The sequence below is a fragment of the Macaca mulatta genome, chromosome 16 (assembly GCF_049350105.2).
Source record: "Macaca mulatta isolate MMU2019108-1 chromosome 16, T2T-MMU8v2.0, whole genome shotgun sequence".
NCBI lineage: Eukaryota > Metazoa > Chordata > Mammalia > Primates > Cercopithecidae > Macaca > Macaca mulatta.
The window spans coordinates 48,883,127-48,903,802 of NC_133421.1; the positions used below are offsets into that span (position 1 = coordinate 48,883,127).

At 38.4% G+C, this 20,676-nt stretch overlaps 1 protein-coding gene and 1 long non-coding RNA gene across 20 annotated transcripts in view; one reads left to right on the plus strand and one right to left on the minus strand.

The window, feature by feature from the left end:
• Positions 1 to 20,676, plus strand: part of BCAS3 (BCAS3 microtubule associated cell migration factor) — a 712,862-nt gene that overhangs the window by 462,136 nt on the left and 230,050 nt on the right. Inside the window, exon 24 of one of the 19 annotated variants that reach the window (XM_077970818.1) lies at positions 1,168 to 1,458. The exons of the other annotated variants lie outside the window; for them this stretch is intronic. Coding sequence (XP_077826944.1) covers positions 1,168 to 1,439 — 272 coding nt within the window. The 3' untranslated portion in view covers positions 1,440 to 1,458. Of the gene's footprint in view, positions 1 to 1,167; positions 1,459 to 20,676 lie in introns of those variants that run through there. 19 annotated transcript variants of the gene reach the window in all.
• LOC144335460 (uncharacterized) lies at positions 8,706 to 18,051 on the minus strand. The gene is made up of 2 exons (XR_013406342.1): positions 17,342 to 18,051; positions 8,706 to 8,863 (listed from the first exon to the last, which is right to left on the minus strand). It is a non-coding gene; the product is annotated as an uncharacterized LOC144335460 (long non-coding RNA).

A 20,676-nucleotide genomic window follows, 5' to 3' on the forward strand; every position in this document is an offset into this window, starting at 1 on the left:
ATCATTTTCCTTTCTGGAGAGTTCCTGTTTAATATGAAAGTCCTCTTAACAAGCGTGGACAGAGGAAGTTTTAGGTTTGATTTGAACTTCATGTACATGACATATTTCATTTTTTTTTTCTTCCCTCACAAATTTCCACCCAGGCCACTTGTTTGCAGAGACTGCCAGACCTTCCATAGCTGCTTCCAAGATACTCCTGGAATCTGAGATTACCTTTTATCCTCTTGATGGACCATGTTGTTATTTTTGTCCTTTTCCCTGAAGCTCTTCTGCTTTGCTGGGGAGGACTCATCCCCCTATGCCTGATCTAACCCCAGATAGCTGACACAGTCCTGTTCCGTAGCACGAGGTTACTTACCTTTTTTTTTTTTTTGAGACAGTTTCATGCTGTGGCCCAGGCTGGAATGTAGGGATGTGATCACGGCTCACTGCAACCTTTACCTCCTGGGCTCAGGCGATCTTCCCACCTCAGTCTCCTGAGTAGCTGGGATTACAGGCGGAAGCCACTACACCCAGCTGATTTTTTTATTATTATTTTTTTTTTGTAGAGACAGGGTTTTGCCATGTTGCCCAGGCTGGTCTCGAACTCCTGGGTTCGGGGATCCATCCCCCTCAGCCTCCCAAAGTGCTCAGATTACAGATGTGAGCCACTGCATCCAGCCAAGGTCGTTTATTTGTGTACCAGTTTGGGTCACTCTGAAAATTGCTTTGAAAGACTTACTGTTTAAAATGACTGAGCTCTTAGGAGTTTCTGCCCTCTCCCCACAACCCCCAAATATCTAGAACAGCCTAATCAAATTGGTAGGTTGTTTTCATGCCTTTCAAAATGGAACTAAAATTAAAGTAAAAATGAGAGAATCTTGAGCTAGAGTGGCAGATTGGAATTCTAGGCTTTGCTGGTCCACTGATGATGTTCATTTTCTTTCCTTGTGACTCTCATAATCAGAGTAAAAGGATGAGATTGTAGGTGATAACACAATCCATTCAGAAAGTATGACTTTGCTGAATTGAGATTGATCTTTAAGTGTGAGTAAAATGTTATGCAAATTGGTAGTTTAAATAATATTTCAGAGGGGAACATGCATTTGCAGAGAAAATGAAAATATTTCAAACCCACTTGGTTTGTTGTAATGACAGATGTTTCTTTTTTTTTTTTTTTTGAGACAGGATCTTGCTCCATTGCCCAGGCTGGAGTGCAGTGGCGTGATCATGGCTCACTGCAGCCTCGACCTCCCAGGCTCAAGCAACTCTCCCGCCTCAGCCTCCCGAGTAGCTGGGATTACAGGTGCACACCACCACGCCTGGCTATTTTTTTTGTTTGTTTTGTTTTGAGACAGAGTCTCACTCTGTTGCCTAAGCTGGAGTGCAGTGGCATGATCTCAGCTCACTGCAACCTCCACCTCCCAGGTCCAAGTGATTCTCATGCCTCAGCCTTCTGAGGGCCTGGGACTACAGGCATGTGCCACTACATCCAGCTAATTTTTTGTGTTTTTAGTAGAGATGGGGTTTCTCCATATTTGTCAGGCTGGTCTCGAACTCCTGACCTCAGGTGATCCACCCGCCTCAGCCTCCCAAAGTGCTGGGATTACAGGCATGAACCACCCCGCCCGGCCATGCTGGGCTGATTTTTGGTTTTGTTTTTGTAGAGACGGGGTTTCACCAGGTTGCCCAGGCTGGTATTGAACTCCTGAGCATAATCAATCTATCCACCTTGGCCTCCCAAGGTGCTGGGATTACAGGTGTGCACCATCGCACCTGGGCCAACAGGTGTTTCTTATATCAAAGTGGCGCTAATAGATTTCTGTTTCTCAAAAAGTGTTCTCAAGTATAACTCACCTGCTTCCTTGTTTCAGACTGGCCATTTCCCTAATTGCCTGAATTAGAGGTGTTTTTATATTCTCAATAAAGCTTTGGGGAATACATACCTTAGAAATGTATAAGTTGGGGCGGGGCACGGTGGCTCATCTGTACTAAACCCCATCTGTACTAAAAATACAAAATTAGCCAGGTGTGGTGGTGCATGCCTGTAATCCCAGCTACTCAGGAGGCTGAGGGAGGAGAATCCCTTGAACCTGAGAGGTGGAGGTTGCAGTGAGCCAAGATCGCGCCATTGCACTCTAGCCTAGGAAACAAGAGTGAAACTCTGTCTCAAAAAAAAAAAAAAAAAAAAAGAAAGAAAGAAATGTGTAAGTTGGTTGGGAATGCAAATACCAGTACAAGATACAGTATGTGCTAAATTCCACAAGGAATATTGTTAAAAGTAAGTGCTATAGGGATTTTAGATAAGTAGAGACACTCAGAAGGTTTAGAAAACTATGTGTGTGTAATTGATATTAATACATCTCTCACGCATACACACACACACGTTTTTGTGTTATTTCCAGAGCTTAATATATTCTCTGCCCATAAAATGTTTAGCTGATATGTCTGTGAAACCTCTGTCAAATTTGGAGCCAACTCATTTTATTTGGTGTAGTATCTCACTTAATAGTTACCTTTTATTGAGTACTTACTATGTACCAAACATTATGTGCCGGACACTGTTCCAAACACTGTTTTAAACCACTTCGTACAAGGTTCAAAAACTCAGAGGCTACACTGGCTAGATTTAAGTGGTGGGGGTTATACAGCAAATTACCTACATTTAAGGTTACTGCTGCCATTTCATTCCATGTTACCAACTACAGAAGTGTGGGCTCGGTGTTGCCAGACCTTCCATTTAGTCAAAAGAGACAGGAAATTCACATTTTTATGGATATTTCCTGATTTTTTAAACACTACAGGCTAACCGAAACAGTTTGTGACTTTTGCATTGTATGTTCCACTCCATTTTATCCTCATAACATCCCTACAAGATAGGTATAATTATTCGTATTTGCCTATTCTCAACACAGCTAATACAGAGCAAAAGTAGAAATCTACTGCAGGTCTGTCTCCCTCCAAAAACTATGTTGTTATTGCGCTTCCTCCTCTGCTTCCCTAAACTCATGAAGGTGGTGGTGTTGGCAAAAAATGTGCTGTTTGGTTAAAGCCAGGCCCCTAACGAAATTATCAAATGGCATGGTACTGTACCACGGAGTGCCATTTTCTAGAAAACAGATATTTATGGCTTTGGGAGAATTAATTATAACATGAAGATAATGATAACTGCAAATATCAAACAAAAGCTCTGTTGACTTTGCTACAGATTTTTTATTTCAACCCTATGGTACTTCTAGAAAAGGCACACAAATACTCTAAATCGTTGACAGAGTTCTTCAGGTTTCTCAAAGAGTGGCAAAAGTATTAGTGGCAATTTTACAAAGCCTGACCTTGCCAGAAAGGGATATCAGTAGTTCTCAGGGTCTACTAAATATTTAATCACTTTTATTAAAATTCCAAATGAACTTAGACGCCTGAAGGAGTTAATGCACTTCCACAAACCTGCTTTCAGCTGGTAAGATCAGGCCCATTATTATTATTATGTACAGCTGTAAAAATCTGGTTCCATAGCATAAATTGCGAAATACTTAGGCCAGAAGATTACTCGAGAAGAATTGTATTGCTTGTTCGGTTATATATGTTGATCTTTATTGCTAGTAGTTTTTTTCTCATGAGAGTTGGGGATTAACCTTGCTTTTAATGTAAAAAGTATATCTGTGAGGGTAAAAATAGAAAATGAAAATAGATTTTTAATGGCAACTTTGGTTCTTAGCATTAATTTTAAATGCATTTTTCATTCTGGACTTTTAAACAGTTTTGAGAAACATATGAGAGATTTGTGAACAGGGGCAAGGGAGGGTCAAATGTATCAAATCCTTGGATTCCAGCAAATGTAGGATTTGTGGAAGAGCAGAGAAGCACACATGTGTTGGGAATGTAAATTAAAATAAAACCCCACTTTGTGAAGGCTTTGAAAAGTGAGTGCACCCTGTTATGGCAAATGTCTGAGGCGTTTGTCTTCTTAATAAATTAACCAAATATTAAAATAAACATTACTTTTATCAGTCTGCATTTTTCCTCTCTGGATGAAAGTGTTTCAGGAAAAATCATAAAAGAATCTATGGTAGCTCAGAGAGGTTAAACTCAACAGTTGTTTTCTTTGAAGTCTCTGGCCATGAGGTTAATTGCCAAAACTGCTTGTGGAAAAGGTGGTAACAATTTAACAAGACTGTACAACTGCAGAGACTTAGATGAATATCAGGTGTTTGCAGATGTTTTTTCCTAACAGGAAAGGGGGTGGGGAGGAGAGGCGGAACAGAATGAGAAACAGGGGAAGAGAGAGACCTGAATAAAGTCCCAACTAAACAGCCAATAATTCTTTGTTTGCTTAGCCAATCATCCTGTAATTGGCCAGGAGGTTAATAGGAGTCTATTGATTGGTCAGGAAGATTGCTTACTGTGGCTATTTTTACAGTATGCTCCCAGACAGAAGACTGCAATTACTGGAGCTCTCATTCCCACTCTTTAGGGCCACGGCTGCTCTGATTTATGAAACCCGATCAGGTTGCTGTTGGCAGTTTATGTTTTAAGTGTTGCCTTCTGGGTCTTTGCTGCTTGTGGGTCAGTGTGCTCTTTCTCATCATTTTTTGTGGTCATTTGAATAGGTAAGCTTATTTATGACTTACTGAAGTAGGAATACATTAAAAATAATAACCACCACCCACGTGCACTGAAAAGCGGGAACAATCCTACAAGATGTGTGACAGAGCTCTGCTTGTTCTAGAAATAGAGATTCTGCTACCAGTACAGAGTTTACAAAAGACCAGGCAATAAAATAATACTGCCCTTCCTTTCTCTGTCTTCAGCAGACATGTTTCCCAGCTCTCCTCATTAATTCCTGCTAATTGATTACACTTAGATTTGCTTTCGTATAACTTCTCGTAATTAGATTTGGTTGCTGGTATGTTAGAGTTAGGAAACTGAGGCCAAGTTGTAAATGTTTTTAACCCCCAGACTGCTTTTGGAACTTCTGACAGGGCTCTTCTAACTTAACCCATCCTGACCTGGTCTTGACCTTAGCATTACTAATAAGGTACTTACCTCATCATTTCGTTTCTCACTTACGGAACGTGACTATAAATCCTCCTGTTACTCAAGATCTTGGTTTTCCACACTTGTGCAAACCTTCTTTTGTAGTTCCCTGGGAGTCCAGTTGAAGGGGAGTAAATCTTTAATGCTGATAAAGCCCTGGAGCCACAGATTTCTGTATAGCCACATCTAGACAACTGAATTTCACTTACACTTCCAACTTCTCATTTAAAGCTACAATGACCACAACTACTGCAATTACTGTTATTGCTACTACTACTGCTATTACAGGTTGACTATCCCAAATCCAAAAATCTGAAATCTGGAATACTCCAAAATTCAAAACTTTTTTGAGTGCCAATATTACACTGTAAGGAAATGTTCATTGGAGGATTTTTGATCTTCAGATTAGGGATTCTCAACCAGTAAGTCTATAATGCAAATATTCTAAAATCTGAAAAATTCAAAATTCAAAGCACTCCTGGCCCCAAGCATTTCGGATAAGGGATAATCAACCTATACCACTACCTCCTCCTCCTGTTTTTACCTACTTTTTTTTTTTTTTTTTCTTTTAACTGTTAAGGACTTCTGCAAATTCCTGTATTGCTTCTAATCTAAACATCTCTTTCATTCAATTTTTTTTTTTTTTTTTTTGAGATAGGGTTTCACTCTGTCACCCAGACTGGAGTACAGTGGCACATTCGACTCACTGCAGCCTCAACCTCCCTGGCTCAAGCATTCCTTCCAGTTCAGTCTCCCGAGTAGCTGAGACTGACTAACATGCCCAGCAAATTTTTAAATTTTTGGCAAAGACAAGTTCTTGCCATGTTACCCAGACTGGTCTTGAATTCCTGGGCTCAAGTGAGCCTCCTGCCTTGGCCTCCCAAATTGCTGGGATTACAAGCGTGAGCCACTGCACCTGGCCAACATCTATGTTTTGAATGACTACTGTATGCCAGGGGCTCTTGGCAAGGTCTCTGGATACAGTGATGATGAGATAGACCACAGGCTTTTCATGCCAGTACTCCTCCTGCAAACTCTTCCTAAAATGCACCAGACTTACTGTAAGAAGTATGGCAAGCACCAGCTCCACATAGTGACACGGTACCAAAAGGGCAAGGATTCTCTGTGTGCCCAGGGAAAGTGGTTTTATGATAGGAAGGAGAGTGGCTTATAGTAGTGTGTCCGGAGTTGGTTCCTTCAGTGGGTTCATGGTCTCACTGACTTCAAGAATGAAGCTGTGGACCTTTGCAGTGAATGTTACAGCTCTTAAAGATGGCACAGACCCAAAGAGTGAGCGATAGCAAGGTTTATTGTGAATAGCAAAAGAACAAAGCTTTCACAGCGTGGAAGGGGACCCGAGCAGGTTGCCGCTGCTGGCTGGGGTGGCCAGCTTTTGTTCCCTTATTTGTCCCCTCCCATGTTCCGTTTTTGTCCTATTGGAGTGTCCTTTTTTCAATCCTCCCTGCAATTAGCTACTTTTAGGATCCTGCTGATTGATACGTTTTACAGAGCGCTGACTGGTGCATTTTGCAATCCCCTTGCTAGCTACAGAGTGCTGATTGGTGCGTTTTTACAGAGCGCTGATTGGTGCATTTTACAATCCGCTTGTAAGACAGAAAAGTTCTCCAAGTCCCCACTTGACCCAGGAAGTCCAGCTGACTTCACCTCTCAGTAGGCAGACTGAGCCTATTTTTCTAGAAAAGGGTTAAAACTAGGAAGAAAATAGTGCTAAGGCTTGAATATGTTGAGCCCAACCTCAGATCTAAGAGAATGCTTGTGGAGGAGGTAAGAAGAGAAGAAAGGGCCAAATAATCCAGTTCTAAGTTTCAATCATTAATATTAATATTATTATAAAGATAATAAAGTCTTAAAGTTATCTTCTAAAAAAAATAAATAACCCAATACTGCAGATTCCTGGTCATTCTCCTTCCTCAAAGGACCCTTTAGTTTGGTGAGTGTACCTCTTTCCACAGAGCAGCGAAAGGTGTGCTTACCACAACTGGGGCAAAGGATCTAAAACAGCCTCCCAGAGATTTATTTTTCTGTAAGGGAATCCCTTATTGTTAAACTGTTATTTTTTTACTGCCTGAACTTGGATATAATGCGTTTTCTACTTCCTTCTTTTGAAAGAAATTTTCTATCATCCTATACTAACTCACAGTTTTTCTTGTCCTCCTGAGCCTACTGCAGCTCAAAAGAACCTTCATAATTTACTCCCCTGTCTGTCAGTTGAAGCTGGAACTCCCTTTCTCTTCCCATAGCTTCTGTAAATAAGAGGAGTGGACTTTTCCTGCCTCTCTCCCATTACCTCACTTTAGAAGTCTATTCTGGTGGTAATCTCACCTTTTGTGAGAGTGTTTTCAACTATTGTAACTAACCTGTTGTTCCCATAATACAATGTTGTAGGACAGTGCTAATCTGACTTGTCCTTCGGTGTGGTAATTATGGGCCAAGTAAAGTAAAGTGTTAGTTGCTAAGTCTTCAGTGGGGTACTCTGCCACCAGTTGCACTAGACTTTGAGAATATCATTCCTGCCTTTCTTCCTGGTTCATGTCTAGGCAAGATTGCTTCTTTTTCTCTGTTTTCTTACCATTTTAATAATTGTTTTTACTATGAATATCAGAAGGAAAGAGATGACTTTGCATTTAAAAGACGCTAACCACATAATCTCTCCAACCTCACCAAACGCCCAGTGTAAGGTAACATCTCCTATTTAATTTGGAATTCGTAAGAGAAGTTAGCTTGTTACTTTTAAATGGGCTACAGGTTCTTTATCATCTGCTTTACCATAATCCAAAAATTTCAGAACCCCAGAGGAAGGTCCTTAAGATGAATTCTCTCTACCATTGTATGCCGTTAGAATCCTTGTATCATGTATCATTTTTTTTCTTGTTTTTTGGTTTGTTTTGCTAAACGTTGCTGTTTCCCTCATTATCGACTTTTATATCAGAACTCAACAGCAGTCATATTAGGATTCTTTAGTAACACAGTGATGTGTGCACTTTTATCTCCCCATTTGGGGGTGGAATCTGCTACTGTTTTCCAAACGAATTAACAACCAACCAACAACCACACACACAACAGGAATAATTCATGTTCTGACACCAGCCAGCTTGAAGGTCTCATTGTTTTAGTATCCTTTCACTGTTGCTAAAGAAATTAAGAGAATGGAGAAAACAACAATCCATTGGTTTAGTGAAGGGAAGCGAAGGTTGAGGGAGTAAATGTGATGTTCATCCCCCCAGTGCCACTTTGTTCTCCTGAAGGACCTTTCCTTTAGATATTTGTCGCACTGCCTTCCTTCAGTTTGTTTTCTTTTCCCTTGTTTTGTTTTGAACCAGTGTGTCCTTTGAGGAAGGAAGGGAGGGAGGGAAGGAAGGAATAAGGAAAGGAGGAGAAAAGAAAACTCACGTAATACAGCAAAGATTGTGAACTCAGAGTTGGGGCAAATGCAGTATTTGGTGATGCAACTATTTCTAAACCTTTGTGTGCTGACCCAGCCTTGACACTGTCACCATTTTTTAGAACAGCTCAGAGGGATTTTCTTTGCAAAATTCTATGATTTCAGTTTTCATAGTTCCAGGACTAGATTGTCAGCACAGCTTTTTTTTTTTTTTTTTTGAGACAGGGTCTCCCTTTGTTGTCCAGGCTGGAGTGCAGTGGTGGGATCACAAGCTGGGCTCAAGCAGTCCTCCCAACTCAGCCTCCCCAGTAGCTGGGACCACAGGTGTGCACCACCACACCTGACTAAATTTTTACTTTTTATTTTTTTCTATAGATGAGGTCTCCCTACATTGCCCAGGCTGGTCTCAAACTCCTGAGCTTAAGCGACCCTCCCGCCATGGGTCTCCTGAAGTACTGGGATTACAGGCATGAGCCACCACACCCAGCCTCAGAGGGATTTTGTTCTTGAGAACCAAAACGTGACTTCTGTTAATCATCAGAATATTTATTATTTAAGGTGTTTAATGTAAAAAGGAATTAAATTTATTGTACATGAAGGCACTAAATATATTTTTATTCTTAAATTACAATGTTGAAGTATCCTTTTGATCAAATGCAACTGGTTTGTTTGTTTGTTTGTTTTTTTTGGTGGGGGGTATTCGGCTTGGAAAAGATAAATCATTTCAGAAATGTTTTCCTATTTGCACTTTTTCTTGAAATTTTCTTTTGAGTATGGAAAAGTGATCAACAAACAATACAGAGAATTTTTAATGAGATATCTCAGGCATCACGGAAGGCTCTTGCCTGTGTCACTTATGTGATGACCTCAACAAACCCATTTTATTATACAGTGAAAAAAGCGTACGAAGCTTACATATGATTTTTTTTTTAAGTTTCTTCCTGCCAGAGCATGGACTAAAGAAACTTTAGTAAAGAGTAAAAAATTTTAAAACACAGTTTGATATGAATTTTGGTGAAAGTTATCAGAGACAAATACTAGTGGGCCAACGAAAACACTCTATTTGTAGGAAAATTTGAATTGGGGCAATAAATATGTCCTGAGGCTTTGGTGGCATCATAAAGTATTGGTGCTTTACTTTTTCTGATTTATTGTTTTATCAACAGAAGTGAGCACTTGTGTTCAGAAAAGGATAAGTCACACTTAAATCTTGTTTTTATTTAATCAAGTTTAAATTACAGGTTAGAGTGGTAGCAAAAAAAAAAAAGTCTAATATTTAGTTTGAATCTTAAATTTGCCACCCAGAGCTGCTCTCTCTAGGAGCAAACCTCTCTGGTATTTGTCAATAAACAAGAGAGATACAGGCTCCCAGATAACAGGCATTTGGTAAACTGGCGACAGTCATACAAGCGAGAATGTTAAAATGACTTCAGCTCTTTCTAGCTTCATTATGTTCGCCTGGCAGATCACATATGGCATTATGGAAATCAGCAAATGAAAACCATATTGATCAGCATTGAGAACAAATGTAAAAAAGGTGGTCTCAGGGAGGAGCAGAGAAGAAGAATGCTTTCCTGGTCAACCTGATAGGCCCTTGTTAAGGCCTTTTAATCATTTATTAACGTAACCCTCCTTCTTCCCTCTCCACTCAGATTACCTCAGCCACAGAGCATCCTGCTCCATTTATCTTTTAATGCTTCCTTTATTTAATTTATTTTTAAGCTCTAAGTTATACTTTTATTTCAGAATTGAGTTTTACTTTTCAAGGGATTGTTTTAAGTGACTTAAATGACTTTTCCCAACAAGCTCACCAGGCATTCAAAGGAAGAAAAGCATTTGCTGAGATTCACCTATCAGCAAATAATTTACTCGGTATGCACCACAAACAAACGCAGAGAGACAGAGAAAGACAGCCAGACACATTTAAAAAAAAAAAAAAAAGTAAAATCTGAGTTGTTACTAAGCCTAATTCTTTGGTTAAAGTTTGGGTCAATGTATTCATTTTAGTCTTCTTTTCAGGGATTGGAATTGAGCCTGGTAAAATTCCTTAGGTCTAAAACTGAAATCTCAGGCACCTTCTCTTTCCCTCTTCATTCTCAGAGTTCAGGAGAAAGGCAGAGTTTTGTTTTATCTTGTTTCTTTTGGGGGAAACTTAGAGTAATATTTGGTCTGCCAAAATGAGATAGAGAAATGGAAATACGTGCTTTGTGGAGGATCCTGTTTTCCTTGAGTTTCCTTACCTGAAATGGTCTCTTTGGTTTCGTAGGTTCAGACTGAGGTTGGAACGGGCTTGCTTCTCTCTCCCAACTTCTCCCTACCCTGTCTCCCCTTTTATTTTTATGTCGAGTTTCATCATTTGGTAAGAAATTTCAGAATGATTTTTAAATATGAAACTGTCTTTTTGTAGTTGATGAGTAACCTATGGATGTGAATCCTTGGAATACTAATTGGCACATAACAATAATTGCTTCTATCCTGCTATAAAGCATAAATAACTCCTAAAAAAATTCACATGCACACAAAAAATCTGCAGTGTGGATATAAGTTAATGCCCTGAAGCTGATATGTACAAACCAACTCAACGATGGACTCCTTTATGAATTATTTAGGTAATTGACACAATTTAATATTTGTAATTATTTTTCCTTTGAAACAACACTTAAAAACAAATTCTACGACATTTAAACAATTGAGGCATCACTCTCCTATAAATTTAGTATTGAATTTCTAAATACATATGTGTTTTAAAAAGCAAATGTGGTTAATCTCGAAATCATTGAACTTTCTCTTTGCTCTGGACTCCTCATCTGAGGCTGTTTGGGATGGATTAATTTTAACTTTTCTTTCCCGTTTCTTTGCTTTCCCAGTGCATCTGGGGGAAATAACACTGGTTGATTTGGGTATCAAAAGATGTACAATGTGAAGATTTAATTTATCTAAATAGAATTGAATAATTTTATTCGTTTTGGCTGTCCCTTGAGACTCCAAAGATGTATTCAATAATATATTTGAAAAATCCAGGTATAAAAATCTCTTTTATCTTTTATTCATCTTATAGACTCCTTGATTTCTAAGTGCTTTTCCTCTTAGACTCGTATTACTATCCCACTTTCCTTTCTGGGCTCTACATCAAACAGTGTAGGAATTACAGCAGGAGTGCTATCTGTGGAAGACTTACTCCCCTTGTTTGTTGCAGAAGAGCAGAACATTAAACAGTGAGTGGACTATGCAGAAACGCTCTCCCTCTCCAGCTCTTTTCTCCCTCCGTGCCTCTTTTTTTTTCACTCTTGCCTCTCCTTCTCTTCCTCTCTTTCTCTCTTTCTTTCTCTCTCTCTCTTCCCCCCTCCCCATTCCCAATGGGAGTGTTGTTTATAGAGCATTATAATTTATAACTGAAGAGAGTGGATTTAATTTCAGTGGAGAGGCTCGCCAGCAGGGCGCCAGCCTGCAATCATATGAATCAGCAAGCTGCAAACTCTATTGAATGGAAAGTATTATCGCTGGCCACAAACGGACACTGTTTCTCCTAAACAACTCCCTTGGTGCAGGAAGACCTTGTCTTCATTCATCTATTTTACATATCTACTTCTGTTTTAATTTTGCCATTTCCTAAAAGTGTTTTCTGTTTTAGATTGCAACTTTTCTCTAACTACCTTATTTCCTGATGCAATATTGAAAACTGCTATTGTATATTTCTGACTGAAATATCTCTTCTTTCCTTATTCCTTACCATGTATGACTAGTTTTCTGTTTGCTTCTCCTTCCTATATGCAACTCTTTTTTTTATGAGACCTGTTAAACCTTCAAAAAGACTTAACCATTAGCATTAATATTGTAAAATGCTAGTCAGTTTGGATCACCTCAAGTTTTATTTAATCGTGGATATTTTGTTTATACTGACATTTTTTCTACATTCATGGAAAGATTTATTTTGTTGTCTTTCAAACATCTGGGAGATGATTTCTTATTCTTTACATGACCCATCAAATGTCTTGTAATGTTAGTACTTGTGCCTTTATGCCATGTTTTTCTCAAGTGTTTCAGTCATTTTTTTAGGAAAAGGGATAGAATATTGTGCATGACTTGTGGCTGGTATTTGCTTTTTGCTTTAACTCAAAATCAGCTGCTTTAATGTAGCTAAACTAAATCTCTAGGTCATTCTAAAAATCAAGTTGGACCAACTTTGCTGATACCTTTTTAAGAAGTATTTTACTGAGTTCATGTAGCTATTATAATTGTTGGGAATTTTGGTAGTGAATCTTTAACTGAGATTAGACAGATTGCATTACTCTTGCATCACATATCATGCTATCTTCATCCAGGCTTTTAAATAATTTCAATACCTATGCCTTAACAATAAAACCCCAGTTGCACAAATAGCGGGTTAACTGATAATGATATTTGCTTAAAGGGAAAGAGGGATAGTACATGAGACAGTAAGGCAGCTCCGATAAAGGAATTTGATTTAGATTTCATTGGAAAGCCAGACTAGTCTGACTACATTTATTTAAAATGAAGGTCCTTAAAAATACTAACTGAAATACAAAAATTAGCAAATAACAAAAGTGAACTTCTAATAACAAAACTTCTAATCAGAAATTTGATTAGAAGTTCATGTTTTGTCAGAAATAGATCCTTTTTGTTATATAAAAGGAAATTGTATATCAGCTTGCGTATTTCCTTGACACAATTTAACATCAATAACTCAAAATATATAACCATATTTTTTCTCATTTCAAGCACAAACTTGTGAATTTATATATATTCATAAATTTTATCCTTTAATAAGTGTGAGAATAGAGCTATAGTCTTCACTGTCTCAGCTAGGTTTTTCTTTTCTTTTTCCTTTTGCCTTTGATTACTCAATAAGAATTACACATAGGAGCAGAAAATCAATATGTTTACCTCTGCTTATTTTCAAAATTGAATGTTGCTGTGGTTTGATATCGAAGGCGGTATACCCAGTATCAGCTTTCAGAGATTTTGTTTGGTTTTAGTTTAAATTCCCTGTGTGGGTGGATATTACCTCTGACAACAATTAACTCTCAGTAAAAGTAAAATGTTCATTTTTTTCCCCCAAGAAGTAGTGTGTGAAATGAAGAAGAAAATTGTGAGATGATTTCAGGTGAACATCTTTCTAAATCCTTTTATTCCTGACTTAAAACCATTTGGTAAGTCTGACCCGAGATATGTGGATTTTTATTGAATTCTGAAGATTACAAAAACTCCAGGCAGCTATCTTCACACATCTCTTCAGATAGTAACCTTGTGCATTTCTGACATCCTCGAGGAGGCGGGAGAGCTATGTTGAAGTGCAGACATTTGATTAAGGTTGGAATGACTCCACAGTAGTGAGAACACCCTTGCCTTCATCTTTTCAGAGGCCTGGAGAGGGAGGCCCTTTGTCTTTTCACTGGAGTCCTCCTTTCTTTGTTTTTGTGTTTTGTTTTGTTTTTGCCTAAAAGATGTTCCTTTCTACCTGTAATGTAACATTCAAGAAAAATCTGGTTTATTTGTGCCTCATCCTGATTAATTCCTATTTTTAAAAATCTACCATAAGAACTCTCAAAATCCAATCCTGGAACAGATAAGTTGTGTTTGCCTGTGTATTCTATGCAAAAGATTAGTTTCTTTAAATTTATATGCACAAGTTAAGTTAATACCTTTGAGAATTTTCTGCAACTGAAGTAAAAGAAAAAAATAGGTGGTTGGTATCTTTGTTTTTTTTTTTTTTTTTTTTTTGTAGTGACAGAGTCTCACTGGTATCTTTGATTTAAATGAAAATATATATTGAAAATAGAACAATCTATAAATACAATTGTCCAAAATCTTTATATGCTATTAAATTCAAAGATACAAATTAAGTGCAAGGAAGTACCATTCACTAAAAAGTTGCTTTTTATCATTTAAAGTGGGGTGGTTTTTTTTTTTTTTTTTTTTTTTTTTGCAGAATTTTTGCTTGTTAATAGTGACGTGACTTCCTAACATATTATCTGATTCCTTGATCAGAAAAACTTTATAAAAATAGTCTGAGTTAATTTTTTTTTAAATTTCCTGGATAACCTTGTAAAAGTCCCTCCACTAGTCATATAGTGAATATGTCGCATTTAGGTAATTGCCATTGCCGTGCTTGATGGGTAATATACGGAATTTCCGAGCACTGATCTAATAAAACTTGCTGGGGCATCATGGCAGACAAGTATGTCTCCCCTCCCTGTGACTGTGCTCCTGCACGGTATGCTTGGCAAGCTTAGCAAAGCTTAAAAGTCAGCTGCATCTGTGTGATCCAACTTTGCTTTGACTGGGAGCAATTGAGTACACCATTTGTTTTCTTTTCTAAATATCACAAAAATTGTATTTTCCATTTACTAGGGCCTTTTAAGAAAAAATGCCTAGGGCTGATGGTTTACCAACTTTTCTACCATCTATGCCTCCAAAATATAAAAAAAGGTCATGGTTTTATTACTGATTGTAGTGGACCACACTATGGTCACTCTAGTTAAAACAGCGACCTTGAAGCGGGGGTTGGGTGAGGAAGGCCCTACTTGTGGTGGCTTTCCTCCACATTTTGGAGCTTTGATGTGTTCCTGCAGCTGATGTAAATGCAAGGAGGGGGTGTCAGGGAGAGGCAGCTGGCTGGCAGCGACAGATTAAAATATTTCTGACCCACAAATGTAACTAAATGCCCATATTTCTTCATTTAACATAATTAATACCTTGTATTTCCATTGACTTTGATAAAGTGGCCTTCCTCTTCCCATCCCATCCCCCTTCCCTGTGTCAACTTTGGGACGACTACAAGAGATCTATAGTTAAAATACTCTGCAGATGATGAAGGATAGCATGTCTTAAAAAAGCTAACATAAAAGTCTCAATTAGGTTGCAGCCTAGCAGGAAGCTTATAACCACATTAAAATGGAAAAGTTATTTCATTTTTAGTATACTGTATTTCAGCAGCAAGAGTTGCAATCTGAGAGTAATATGAGACATTTTGGTTTGGCTGCCAAGTAAATCCACATTTTGTTATAAATGTATAATTACAGGAAATATATGAAAAGTGTTAAATATTTCTTATCAAATATTGTTAAAGAGGTATTCTGGTTACATTTGGAATTTAGAAAAGGCCTGGGATGGATTTTGATCATGTTACAAGGTCCACTTGTTGCATTTAATTTAAAGCAGTTGTTCCAATTTCATTACCACAGAGCACAGTGTTTTAAAATTTATTCTTTAAAAGACAGAGATAGTGGCACAAAATGTGCTATGGGTTTAAGCAATATTTGATTAATCATGTGATTATATCAGTATCTTTTTTTCTTTTATTTTGCCTCAATGTACACATTTCTGAATGAAAAGATAGACGAAGTCTTTATTTTGAACAGTCTAGTGGTGGTTGAAGAGGCCATCTGGAAAGGTGATGTCAACGGAGGGTAGAGTGGTTGCTGGTGGAGGGGAGTAGCCAGCGCCCCTCCCCTCAGCACACATACCAGCCCCCGCAATTGCAGTTTCATGGTGCCTGAGTTGCTGTCTGGTTGGTTGAACTCATTCTCCTCAGCTTATATTTAACTCATCACTTGTTCTGGAAAAGTAGTAGTACTGCCTTCTCTGGCCTTTATGAACATGATTGCTGGACAAAGATGAGCAGCACGGATCTGCTGCGGTGGTCAGAATTCAATTATATTACTCTCTCTGAGGCAAAAAGCACACATTTAATGCCATAACTAAATTGGATTCCTTCTACTAAGAAATTCTAAATTCGTGTTTAATAGCCAGCTAAATGTAGAGCTGATTTATATTTATAGGCTGGTTGTAGATTTGGTTGAGAGAATATAAAGTTTGATCTGTATGTGGATGGTTTTACTACCCCAAATGAAATGTACATATCCTGGTCCTGCACCATGTTTTTCTTCAGTAAAAATTGAAGATCTTTTATTGGAAAATATCCTGGGTAAGTAAACAGTGATTGCAATGTGTATGGAGCCATGGTTCTTACAGGAGTGGGTATGGTTCACATAGGAAGTGGGAGCCTAGTTAAGATTCCGATTCTCTGTGGGATGGGAATAGGTAGGGAATCATTTCACAGGAGAAGGAGAGCTTGCAAATGGAAGGGGTGTTCCTGCCAGCTGGGTTTCTTTGCATTCCCAACAGAAGAATGTTTCATATCATTTGCCATTTCATATGGTATGAATTTTCTCATACCATAGATATAGAGAAAGGATAGGTATACACACCGTATTTTATTCGGAGATATCCTGACAGAATTTCTGCCTATCTTTTTTCCTGCTACAGTCTGTTGTACAGCAGCAAGACCAAGATGATTCCAGTAATAAGCCTTATTGGTATGGTTCACTGATTTTTTTGGACTCTGCATTTATTTTAGCAGACTTCTCCAATAACATTTTGCAGTTTTCAGCTTTTAGTTGTTGAAAACAAAAATAATAAGTAAACCAGTTCAGGGATATATTTCTCTTTCTGAAACTGATTCCATGTCATAATGCCCTCCTTGGGGAGGAGCAACGTCTCCAGCCGAGGCTGCAACCCGAGGAACCACTTCTAATGGAATATGAGAAAGAAAAGTGTATTATTTACATTCTTAATGTTTTGCTTTTTGTTATTATTTGGGACACTCAAGAGGACCAACACGATGTGAGAACTTTTTACTTAATAAATTATATACATATATATCTTGTGTAAGTTTTATAGATAATCCTGGAAGTTTAGTCTTACTTTGGGAAAAGATCAAGGCAACGTTCTGTTCACATTCATTCAGCAAATATTTGTTCAGCACTGATTATATGTCATAATAGTGAGTGCCTAGAATACATTTACCAGAGGAGATGTTCCTATTAAATGAGTAAAACCCTGCAGTACACATGATAAATATTATTTTTAAAAAGTGGTTTTAGGCTGGGTGTGGTGGCTCACGCCTGTAATCCCAGCACTTTGGGAGGCCAAGGTGGGCAGATCATGAGGTCAGAAGATCGAGACCATCCTGGCTAACATGGTGAAACACCGTCTCTACTAAAAATACAAAAAATTAGCCAAGCGTGGTGGCGGGTACCTGTAGTCCCAGCTACTCAGGAGGCTGAGGCAGGAGAATGGCGTGAACCTAGGAGGTGGAGCTTGCAATGAGCCGAGATCACACCACTGAACTCCAGCCTGAGCAACAGAGCAAGACTCCATCTCAAAAAAAAAAAAAAAGGTTTTTTTCTACACTAAAATTTAGCAGATCAATTCTCAACTATTAGGAGATGGGATGGTTTCTATTCTCTTAACACTTGAATGACCAAGATACTTTAGATTTGAAGTATAATTACAGTATGTTTTTCCAGGGCAAAGCTTCTCAGAGTCTTTATTAGTTTAAAGGTTTCATTTCAGAGTCCTTTATGGAATGTAAATTAAGAAGTAGCAATATTCCATCTACCCAAAAGTCAAACAAACAAATTTTTTAAAAACTCAAATAGCCAGGCTGACGCCTGTAATCCCAGCACTTTGGGAGGCTGAGGTGGGAGGATCACCTGAGGTCGAGAGTTTGAGACCAGCCTGACCAACATGGAGAAACCCTGTCTCTACTAAAAATACAAAATTAGCCGGGTGTGGTGGCACATGCCTGTAATCCCAGCTACTCGGGAGTCTGAGAGGCAGGAGAATCGCTTGAACCCGGGAGGCAGAGGTTGCAGTGAGCCGAGATTGCGCCATTGCACTCCAGCCTGGGCAACAAGAACGAAACTCCATCTCAAAAAAAAAAAAAAAACCTCGAATAAATCAAAGATTTATTTGAAATTACCAGATTTTTGGACACTGAAATCAATGATAAAGATATGACTTTTTTTTATTTTTTGAAACATCAATATTGGGAAATTTATAAAGCCCCTAATAGAAAGTGATGAAAATACTGTGGAATCATGTGTGTAGTAATTCTGGATCAATGGCAAGATGTTGAATTATCTTCTAAATTTGTAAAGAAATACTAAATTATGTTCAGAGTAGTTTTTGTATTAAACATGTGCTATGGTTTCAATATGTCCCCAAAGTTCATGTGTTGGAAGTTTAATCTCCAATGAAAAGGTGTTAAGAAGTGGGGCCTTTAAGAGGTGATTAGGTCTGGGCACAGCAGCTCACACCTGTAATCCCAGCACTTTGGGTGGCCAAAGCAGGAGGACATTTGAGGACAGGAGTTAGGGACCAGCCTGGACAACATGGTGAGACCCCATCCCTACCAAAAAAGAGTCAATTAGGTCATGAGGATTCCACCCCCATGAATGAATTAATGCTGTTATCGCAGGAGTAGGTTAGTTATTGCAGGAGTGGGCTGGTTATCACAGAGTGGGATTCTGACTAAAGGGTGAGTTCAGCCCAATTTGCTTGCTCTGTCACATGCTTGCTTCTGCCTTCCATCTTCCACCATAGAATGACCCTCACCAGAGGCTGATGTCATGCCCTTGGACTTCCCAGCCTCCAAAACTGAGCCAAATAAACCTTTGTTCTTTATAAATTGTCCAGTCTGTGGTATTGTTATAGCAGCAGAAAATGGACTAAGATAGCATGCTTCATAATCTTCTAGTTCCTTGTGAGTTAGTATCCACAAATGATGGATAAGATACCTGTTCATTCAGAAGAATATTCTGTGAACCCCAATATGGTATTCATTTCCTGATTGGATCACTTTCCTGGGTCCATTATGGAAAGGTGAACAAACAAACAAACCCCACATGGGCATTCGGATTGAACAGTGATGACCCTTAGTTGGTTCTCCATGCAGGTGGCTGTTAAAGAAGCAGAGTGCTTGACATGCCTGCCTGGGAGAAGGCAAGCAGTAACAGTTTCTACCCATTCAATTCTTACTCCTTTTTTATGCCCTTTCCTTACCTGATAATTTCCCTAGTTATCTGATGTATTTCAAAGGAAGCTCTGTTAGAACCAACAGCATGTAATTAGATACTTTTCTCCCAAAAGGAGCCTTGGGATCCAAAGAAATTAGAATGAACTCACCAAAGAAGCCAGATCCTCTCCTAAAAGGGCACTTAACCTTAGTGCCCACCAATATTTATCTTGGCCACATATATTTTCAGTAGTATTATGCACTCTGAGTACATTTACATTATTTTTTAAAAGTTATTCTACTTTTTTAAAAAAGAGTTTTTTAAAAAAAACATTTTAGGCCGGGTGCAGTGGCTCACGCCTGAAATCCCAGCACTTTGGGAGGCTAGGGCGAGTGGATTACCTGAGGTCGGGAGTTCGAAACCAGCTTGACCAACATGGAGAAACCCCATCTCCACTAAAAATACAAAATTAGCTGGGCATGGTGGCACATGCCTGTAATCCCAGCTACTTGGGAGGCTGAGGCAGGAGAATTGCTTGAACCCGGGAGGCAGAGGTTGCAGTGAGCCAAAATTACACCATTGCACTCCAGTCTGGGCACTAAGAGTGAAACTCCATCTCAAAAAAAAAAAAAAAAAAAACTTTTAAAAACTATTTTTAAAACTATTAAAAAAAAAACTATTTAAAAAAGTTATTCTCTTTTTTAAAAAGTAATTCTCTGTTTTTAAAAAGTCATAATTTATAGAGTACTGTTCACTTACATTACCTGGATTAATTCTTGAAAGAACTCAAAGAGGCAGGAATTACTATTTTATATTTTATAGATGAGTAAATGGAGGCTTAGAGATGTTAGGTTATCTCAGCATAGTTACTAAGTGACACAGAGCTGGAAGTCAAACTGAGGTTTTGTAAATCTAAATTTTGTCTTTCCACCAAGTGTCACTACATAATTCTTATGATGGTAAGGATATAGCTAAAGTAGGTAATTGCTGCTTCAGCTTCTTGATGAATGAAGGAAACTGAATCTCATAAGTTTTTCCTTGTAATTGCTAGTTTAGTCTTTGCAAAACAAACACCTTTCCCAGGATTCCTTTTGGCGGATTATCAACAAGCAAAATCCTTGAATTCCCTCATGGCATATTTTTTGTCCTATAAAGTATCTTATTTAACTGTAGCTTCATCATGGTCTTCCCTCCAAACTGCTTACTAGTTAAAAGGCAGTTTGCATCAGGCCCTTCTAATAGCAAGTAGCTCCATAAAGCATTTCCTTTTTTTTTTTTCTAAACATTTTATTATTATTACTATCTCTCTCTCTCTCTCTCTCTCTCTCTCTCTTTTTTTTTTTTTGGATGGAGTCTTACTCTGTTTCCCAGGTTGAAATGCAATGGTGTGAGCTCAGGTCACTGCAACCTGCATCTCCTGGGTTCAAGCAATTCTCT